Source organism: Eurypyga helias, unplaced genomic scaffold, assembly GCF_000690775.1.
Source record: "Eurypyga helias isolate BGI_N326 unplaced genomic scaffold, ASM69077v1 scaffold31816, whole genome shotgun sequence".
Lineage (NCBI taxonomy): Eukaryota > Metazoa > Chordata > Aves > Eurypygiformes > Eurypygidae > Eurypyga > Eurypyga helias.
In genome coordinates this window covers 7,623-16,593 of record NW_010256544.1, presented here as the reverse complement: position 1 = coordinate 16,593, position 8,971 = coordinate 7,623, and the positions used below count along the sequence as shown (strand labels likewise).

Below are 8,971 nucleotides of genomic sequence, written 5' to 3'. Positions count from 1 at the left end.
CCCTACACGTGGCTGGGTGACCTGAGCAGTACTAAAGGCCAAGTGCTGCTCTGTACCATCTCAGGCGTCTACTGTTTTTGTCTCACTTCCTTTCTGTACAGTTAAGCCCAAAGGGGACCCCAGGATCTGTGTATCAGGGTCCATACTGTCTCTCTTGGGATCTCTAGATGGGGTCACCTCAGCTCTGTTCTATGGTACTTCATTGCAGCTTGAGACTGAATTTGTCTCTTGTGACTCGAGTCTCTCACAAGAGGAGACCCACCTTGACAGCTTTTCCCTAAAGCTGGGACTGGGCTGGAAAGGGAATACTAGGGGTGCCCCCAGGTTTTTGGTAAGCAAAATGGCCAGAGGAGTGGATCAGGTTTTTTTGGGGGGAAGGGAGAAGAGAGGCCAATGGACAAGGAAGGGATTTGCTGCTCTCAGCAGCTGAGGTCTGAAGATGGGTGGCAGGCTTCCCCGCAGCCTGTTTCAGTGAACGTGTGGGTGCTAATGCTCTCTCTTACCTTGGCAGACGGCTTTCTCCGACTTCCTCACGGGGAGCTCCAAAGACTTAGCGAAGCACGTCAAGTTGGTTGTGAGTGTGCAGGGGTGCTTGGGGCCAGGGAGGGGGTTGAGCTGCCAAGGGGTGAGGAGCAGTCCCTGGGCTGGGCACACTGGGTATCTCAGGATTGGGGAGAGGATGTGTTCCTGGGGACATTGGCTTCCCATGGCTTAGAGGGCAGTCACTGTGGGGAGCAGAGGGGGAGGTCTTTTCCTCCCAGGTGGGTAGGGTGGGCCAAGCTCCTATTTCCAGTACCCTGAATTACCCCTGTGTTTTTCCAGTGCGATGGGACAGACCTGACCTCCAAGATCCAGGACCTGAAGCCACAGTGCCTGGTCTTCCTGAACATCCCCAGGTGAGCAGCCCTAGGACCTGCCCTCATGTGCTGGGCTCCCATGCCACAGATCCCTGTCTGGGTTTGGAGGGGCCTGTCCATGGCATCGCTTGCCATCCCTTCACAGGTATTGTGCAGGCACCATGCCGTGGGGCAACCCTGGGGAGCACCATGACTTCGAGCCGCAGCGCCATGATGATGGCTGCATTGAAGTTATTGGCTTCACCATGACATCCCTGGTGAGTCGGCGCTGTTGCCAGTTGTAACTAGTGATGAGGGGAGCGACTGGTCCCACTGACCAGCCATCAGCCAGCTCCCCAGCTTCCCTCCTGTGCTCTCTGAGATTTAGCCAAGGTGCTGTCGTGCCCCGGTCTCTGTGGATCCCTTCCAGAATTCGGTTGACTTGCGACATCTGGCTGATGATGGGTGCTCTCCCCATCCACCCCTTGGTCTGTACTCCGCTCTCACTCTGGACCCTTTCACAGGCTGCCTTGCAGGTCGGTGGCCACGGGGAGCGGCTGTGCCAGTGCCGGCAGGTGGTCCTCACCACATCCAAGGCCATCCCCATGCAGGTTGATGGAGAGCCCTGCAAGCTGGCCCCTTCCTGCATCCACATTTTCCTGCGCAACCAAGCCAACATGGTGCAGAAGACCAAGCGGCGCAACTCCATGCCTCTGCTCAATGAGTAGGTTCCTCAGATCAATCTGTCCAAAGCAGAAGGGATGGAGGGGGAAGGGATGGCACTGATCCGTCACTCCCAGCGCCATTTCGATCCTCTCTCAAGAAGGGCTGGGAAGGGATTCAGGTCACAGAAGTATGGCCAGACCCTGACATTGGAGAAGCTGCTGGTGCCAAGCTGCCCACCCCCATCTGTTCTCTTGCCCGTTTTGGAGGAGTGAGTGGGATAAGAAGAAAGTAGGCTGTCACTTTCTGATCCCTTCCCTTTTTCTTCCTCCCTGCACGCAGCCAGCAGCCAGTGCCCGAGCGGCTGCGGATCCGGGTGAGCCGAATCAGCATGTGCGACTACGAGGCACTGCACTATGACAAGGAGAAGCTCAAGGAAGCCTGTGAGTGACCAGCTGAGTGACCGGGGGTTGGGAGCCCCAGTTTCTGAGTCCAGCAGTGCCCTCAGCTTGGCTGCATGAGGTGTTGGGGCTGGGGCATGGGCTGTTCCCTGAGTTGTTTCTCTGCCCTGTTGTGCAGCTGTGCCGATGGGGATCATTGTGGTTCCAGGAGACAGCGACCTGGAGTTGTGCCGGACCCAAATCGAGAGGCTACAGGAGGTGAGGCTTTGTGTGGGAAGTGGTCATGGCTGGATGCTGAGGATGGAGGGGCTGAGGGGAGGGGTTTCTAAGCCTCCTTGGTCTGCATGCACCAACACCCATGGTCCTGCTTCTGGTAGCAGGTCACGGTTTACCTTCACCCCACGATGGAGGCAGGATTCCAAGCTGCATGGCTTGTTGCTCCCTGCTGTCTGGCAGCTTCATTCTCAGCGTTGCTCTTCTGACCTTGTTCTCCAGGCCCGGAAAAGCTATGGGGCAGTGGAAAAAGCCAGCATACATTCTATGGGGGCCTGTCACGTCCTGGGTGTTTGGGGAGGCCTTTCCTCTGTCCCTTTCTTTGCTGTGCTGTGTTCCTTCAGCTCTCCATGGGCTCCCTGTTTTCTGGCACAGCTCTGCCCCTCGCAGGATGCCTGGATTAAGATTGCTTCCCCCTACAACTCTCTTTGTTTGCAAGTACTAACTTCTGTGCTCTTGCCAATGTCCTAGTGCATGTCCACGATCTGGACACGGAGCTGTGTAACCCTTGCTCCTGGTGGGCAGTGTCTTCTGAGCGCACAGCGTGCCTCCCGATGCCACGCTGCTCAGTCGGATTCTCACTCAGGAGATTGAAGAGACCTTGCTCAGTCCCTGGTTAGCTGGCTCTTGTGCCTGAGGGAATTCCATCCAGCATGTGTATCATGCCCTTCAGGGCTGAGCTGCAGAGCTACTGGCATACTGGCAACTGCTTTTTGCTCTGCCTGCCTGTCCCCTGCCCGCCTTGTGCCCAGGCACTGATGAGGAGGACATGCAGACAGGCACATGGCGAGCAGCTCCCAGGCTGAGGGTAACGCTTTCCTGCAGTGTCAGCCTGGTAGGCTGATGCCTCCACAACCTCACACACTTCTAAAGCTGTGCATTGAGGCTGGTGTTCCTCAGTCACCTCGTGGTTTACCTCTTCTCTCTCCTTGGGCAACCACTGTGCTCTGGCCTCAAAGCAGAGCAGTGACCAGGGGCCTTGTCCGGGCAGTGCGTAAAGCCAGACATGGCAGCACATTGAGCAGCACCACTGGGATGAGCGAGGGGCTGGGGGCCACCCAGACAAAGGCTGTAACGGCACACCTTGCTTTTCTGCAGGATTTCCCTCCACAGCCCTCTGCTTTAGAGCGCCTGCTCTTTCAGGTGCGTATGGCCTCCTTGCGTCCCCCAGGCCCATCTGTCACCTGTGCCGTGCTGGTCTCATGGGCTCGTTTTGTGGCACCTCTCTCTGCAGTGAGCTGGTGTGTGTCGGCTCCAGTCTGTCCCGTGCTGCTCTGTGTTGTGCCTGTGTTCAAGTTCCCCTTTCCATCCAAGCACCTGTGGTCCTCCATGTCCGCAGGGACCTCCCAGAACAGGAGGGATGCTCTGGGGAAGAGATGGGGCGGCCAAGAGACACGGCTTTGTTCTCTTTTTTTAATGCAGGAGGGAGATGGAGCCAAACCGAAGACACTGTCATCCCAGAAGCTGTCGCCCAAGTGGTGCTTCCTGGACTGTGAGTATCATGCTTGCCTGGGAGTGCTGTCTGAGTCTGGGGGGTGAGGGGACAGACCCTTAGTGATGTTGTGGTTTATCCCCAGCTGGCAACTAAGCACCTTGCAGCCACTCACTCACCCCACCTGCCCCGTCCCCAGGTGGGATGGGGGAGAGAATTGAGGAAAAAAATCCCCAATTTGTGGGTTGAGTTAAGAATAGTTTAATAGGACAGCAAAGGGAGAGGAGATAATAACATTACTGATAAAGGAATGCACAAAAACAAGTGATGCACAGCGCAACAATTGCTCACCACCTGGTGATTGATAGCCTGTCCCCGAGCTGCAGTCCCCCCGAGCCATCTCCCCTCAGCTCAGATACTGGCCATAGTGTCTTATGTCATGAAATGTCCCTTTGGTTTGGGTCAGCTGTCCTGGCTGTGTCTTCTCCCAGCTTCTTCTCTATAAGAACAGGGACAATATGAGAAACTGAAAAAGTCTTTGGCTTAAGGTAAGCATTGCTTAGCAACAACTAAAATATCAGTTTTATTGACAGTCTTCTCAGCACAAATCCAAAATATAGCCTCATACTAGCTACTATGAAGAAAATTAAGACTCAGTCAAAACCAGCACAAGTGACAAGCCACTGAGAGCCACGTGGGACTTGGGAGTCATGGATCTTGGGGTCTTTGCAACCGAGTGCAGCAGTGCTTTGCCTCGGGATGTGTCTTTGGCTTCTGACCACGAGTGGAGCGAGGGGTATCTGCTTGACTTCTGCCCTCAAAGCTGAAGGCAGCTTGGCGTCGAGGCGTGACTGCTGGGCTTGCTCTCCTGTGTCATGCAGGCAGGGGGCCCCCCTGCTCCAGCACGCTGGGAGCAAGGCTTACTATGAGCATCCCAGTGGAATGGGAGCTGGCTCCCTGCTGGCTTCCAGCTGCTTCTTCTCCCCTGCCTGAAAGTAGCTTTCTCCAATCCCTTTGGCTTTCACTGACCAAAAGGCTCGGGAAGTCTCCTTCTGTACCTGGAAGCTGGCTGGGAGAAATAAGTGCTGCTCGCACTTCATCTCCCTGAATTCCCACTGGCATGACGTAGACCACAGCCGTGGGTCACAAAGTGGGCTTGGGCTCCAGCCCTTTGTGTGGGGCTGCTGGCACTGCTGTTCCCAGGTCTCACTACCAGGACTGCTGTACCACTACTTCCTCCTGCCAGTCTCCCAGCAGCAGGTTCTGGGCTGGGGAAAATGTGTCAGGAAAGAGGCCAGAGCCTCATTCAAGGCAGCACAGGCTCATTCAAGTGGCTGAATTACAGGCCTTCAGCAGCAACTCCCTGGCTATAAATCTCCAGCCAGGACAGGATAAAGGGAGCTCTTTCACTCCTCTCATCTCCTCTGGCCCTTCCCTGCTCTGTGTGTGAAGAGAACTCTCCGGGTCCCCAAGGGTCCAGCGTCTCCTGGGCAGGCATCAGCAGCCTGGCGTGACACAGGGCAAGTGCCACCCTGCGTGAGGACCCAGTTGTCCCAGCGCTGTGCTCTTGCTTGTCCTGCTCTCCACTGGTGATGCCGTCAGTCCTCAGCCTCTAGGGTAAAGAGACCAGCAGAGTCCCGAAGGGACTGCTCTGGGTCAGGGGGTGCTGCTCACTTTGCTGTGCCCTCCATGTAAGCCGTGACGTGGCTGGGTACGTCACTGTCACTCAGTGGTGGAAAGTGGCCATCTTCCTCACCCCATGCCAAGAATCACCCTGTCTCTATCTCTCTCTTACAGCAACAACGGCTGATCGGTTCTACAGGATAGACCGTGCACAGGTGAGTGTGGCCTTGTCCTCTGCTGCCATCCCCCCTGGAATCTGCTGGGAAGGTGCTTGGATATTCAGCGTTCACGAGGACTGACAGGCAGGCTCAGCCTTGGGGACGTGCAGATCTCGCACCGCTCCCCTGCCCCGTGGTATCCCCTGATGGGTAACTGCCCAGGACCTGCCCCAGCACCTCCAGGTTCCTGTGGAAAGGGAGGAAGCGTGGGTGGGAGCACAGAGGCTTGGGTTGGAAGCTGCCTGCAGGACACTACAGCGGAAGGGGTAAGGAATAGCACCATAGCAGGGCTGGCCAGGGGGATGTGGAGGTGAGATGTATGGGTGCTCTGCTGAGTTAGCAGAAGATGGGAACCCTGAAAAGGATAACGAGGCGCAAAGGCTTCCCAAGCACAGGTCCCAGGACTCACTCTGCTGAGCAAGTGGGTGGGCTACAAGGCATGGGATGTGAGGGTATGGAGCTATAAGGAAGTAGGTCTTGCTTCTGAGGATGGCTGATGTGTCTTTCAGGAGCACCTCAACTATGTGACAGAGATTTCTCAGGATGAGCTCTATGTGCTGGATCCGGAGCTGGTGATCACCCAGACCGTGGGCACCTCTCCTGCCATGCCTGACCTCGTTGACTCATCTGCTGCACCCACTGGGCACCATTTTGCATTCCCCTCCTCTTCCTCCTCTCCACCCTCCTCTCCTGCCCCCAGGTGAGTCTGGAATAGGGGTACTGGACCTCAGGAAGGATGGGCAGTGATGGGAGAGCCAGAGTTGGCAAGGAGCTCCCTGGAAGCAAGCAGGAATTCAGTGCTGAGTTAGACCAAGGTGTGAGATGCCATCCTGTCTTTCCTGCTCCTCTGCCAGTGCTGCTGGAAGCAGTGGGGCATTACCAGGTGGCTCAGATCAAGCTCCAGTGCCTGGCCTGTGGGGCCACTGGGGCCAGCCTCAGGTATGGGTGAGCAACAGGCTGGGAGCAGCGGTAGGAATGGGAGTGGGGAAGAATCTAGATCAGGGAAGAAGCCGATGGCATGGCTAAAGAGTGGCAAAGTCCCCATGTCCCCATGTCTGCCTCTGCTCCTGCCTGCTGGTGGAGTGCCATGGGCAACCTTCTCCACAGCCGTCCCTCTACTCACGGCATGGCCTTTTGGGCAATCTGCTGCCAGGACTGGCAGGGTTAGTTACACCTTTTCTTCTTCCCTTCCAGCGCTGAGCCTGAGTGCTGCCTCCCGCCCAAAGGTGAGCCCTGTCCCACCCCCTGTCATGCTCCCTCACAAGTCACACTGCTTTGGGTCCCCAGCACATACGGGTTTTTGGCCTGCCCTTTCCTTGATGTGCAGGCAGGAGCCCTGCTGTCTGTGTGCTGGGTGGGAGCATAGAACCCCGCGGGGCGGATGACCCCAGAGTTGGGCAGGAGAGACCTGACAGTGATTTGTGGAGTGGCTTGGCCAGGCGCCTTCCTGACTCTGCCATGCGGGAAATGGTCTGGACAAGGGGTTAATCCCCCACCTGTGGAGCTGAGCACTGTGGGCTGGGCTGGGGGGCTGTCTCTGCCAGGTGGCCGATGGGGAGCTCGGGAGGTGGGAGCACAAGGTCAGGGGCCTCACTGAGCTGAGCAAATGGAAAGAGTTTCCTGGAGCTTGAGCGGAGCCCAGTGCCTGGAAGTGTCAGTGAGTCATGGGTGAGAGGCATCTGGGCCTGGCTGACGCCCAGGAGGTCTGCTCCCCGCTTCCATCACAAGTCATCCTGACCATGGACAGAGACTGCTTCCCCTGCATGCACACCTCCCCGGGGCCGAGGTCTGGCTGTGCTTCCCCTGGCTTGTCCCTGATATGCCTGAAGCGGGGAGAGCCTTGTAAAACCAGTCTGACCAAGGGGTTAGCACCTGGAGGAGCTCCAGCTGACTGCTGGGCCTCAGGCGCCCAACCCTTGGCTTAGATAAATGGCATTCCAGCTTGGCTTTTCTGACCCTGGCCCATCTCCCTTCTTTGCAGATGACCTGCTAATAGAAGCTGCCAGGAACGGCAACTTCAGCAAGGTAGGCGCTCCGTCTGTCTGCTGCCATGCACGGCCAGGGCTGGCTCAGTGCTAGCCCGGCAGCCTGCTCGGCTGGTGTGCCCCTCGGGCTGTGGCAAGTCCTGCCAATCGCCCTCTGCAATTGCCCTGGAGCAGCTCATGTTGAGGGCCTTCCTCCAGGAGCGGTGGCTGGAAACCAGGCAGGCTCCTGGCAAGAAGCCTTGCTCCTGTCCTGGGGGACACGGAGGGAAAAGACTTGGTGGTGGTGTGGCTGAGCTGGGCAAAGCTCCTCACCAGGCCCTGAATATCCACACAACCTGCCAGGCACCCTGGGGATGCAATGCCGGGGCTTGGGGTTTGGAGCTGGGAAACGCAACTCATTCTGAACAATCTGACAATCCTGTAGTTCCAAGAGCTGCACCGGGCTGGAAGAGACCTGATGGTGCGAGACTCCTCGGGCCAGACTGTACTCCACCATGCCGTCAAATCAGGGAGCAAGGATATCGTCAAATACATCATCGAGAACGGTGAGCTGGGGCCAGAGTCCCACCCTTACCAAAGGTGCTTGGCAGCTGAAAAAGCCCAACCCTCTGCTCAGAGAGGGTGCTCCTGGGTTTAGATCCCTTCCCTCTGGGTTTGCTACACCCTCTGACTGGCATATGAGCTTTCCCTGGCAGTGGAGCGCCACCATCACTGTTGCCGCATCCTGGCAGGGACCAGCATGTCGCTGGGAATCATTTCTCGGTTTCCTGCTTCTGCCTTCAGGGCAGCTGACCTGCTGGTTTTGGCAGCTCCCACTGAAATACAGGCTGCTTTATTTTTATTTAGATATTTCTCTGTAATAAGTCCATGACAACTCTTCTTCCTCTGTCTCAGCTGGGCTCAGATGCTGTTGCTGGCCTGAGTGCTTGGGATCTGGGGCCTTTGCAGGCAGCATGGAAATAGCAGCACCTATGGAAAGATGCAGAGTGCTCTGGGGAGTAGAGGGATCTGTCTCTGCCCCGGCGCTGGGTCTCACTTGCCCTGCATTGTCTTTCTTTCCACAGCCCCTTCAGAAATCCTCGATGCCACGGAGGAGGAGAAGTAAGTTGCTGACTGACTTGCGTTACCCGTTAGCCAGACCCTCTGCAAGGTGACCGGTTGTCTGGGCACTTACCAGCTGCCCTCGGTCTAATTATCACAGTTCTCAGTCCACCTTGGACTGACCATCCCCGATAGCAGCCCCCCCTCCTCTGCCAGGGCTGCCTGGACAAGCGTGCAACCCACCACAAGCTTCTGCTCTCCCTTGCTGCCACCCACATGTGCTGCATGTCCTCGTTTGGGGGGGGGAGACGTCTCACATCTCCCATCTCCCCCTCTCTCCTCCCCAGTGGCGAAACCAGCTTGCACCAGGCTGCAGCCTTACGCCAGCGCACTATCTGCCACTACATCGTGGAGGCCGGGGCTTCGCTCATGAAGACGGATCTGCAGGTGACAGCGGGAGGGCTGGCAGCTGGGCTTTCTGCGGGGGCCGGGGGGCTGG

The 8,971-nt window shown here is 57.1% G+C and overlaps 1 protein-coding gene across 1 annotated transcript in view; it reads left to right on the top strand.

Annotated features, from left to right (window-relative positions):
• Positions 1-8,971, top strand: part of DGKZ (diacylglycerol kinase, zeta) — a gene marked incomplete at its 5' end in the record, with an annotated part of 21,636 nt that overhangs the window by 9,685 nt on the left and 2,980 nt on the right. Inside the window, 15 exons of the mRNA XM_010153700.1 lie at positions 512-574; positions 823-896; positions 1,003-1,114; positions 1,361-1,560; positions 1,842-1,942; positions 2,079-2,158; positions 3,272-3,316; positions 3,596-3,665; positions 5,403-5,443; positions 5,956-6,146; positions 6,641-6,672; positions 7,428-7,471; positions 7,856-7,976; positions 8,496-8,532; positions 8,820-8,919. Of these exons, the coding sequence (XP_010152002.1) occupies positions 512-574; positions 823-896; positions 1,003-1,114; positions 1,361-1,560; positions 1,842-1,942; positions 2,079-2,158; positions 3,272-3,316; positions 3,596-3,665; positions 5,403-5,443; positions 5,956-6,146; positions 6,641-6,672; positions 7,428-7,471; positions 7,856-7,976; positions 8,496-8,532; positions 8,820-8,919 (1,311 nt within the window). The remainder of the gene's footprint in view (positions 1-511; positions 575-822; positions 897-1,002; positions 1,115-1,360; positions 1,561-1,841; positions 1,943-2,078; positions 2,159-3,271; positions 3,317-3,595; positions 3,666-5,402; positions 5,444-5,955; positions 6,147-6,640; positions 6,673-7,427; positions 7,472-7,855; positions 7,977-8,495; positions 8,533-8,819; positions 8,920-8,971) is intronic.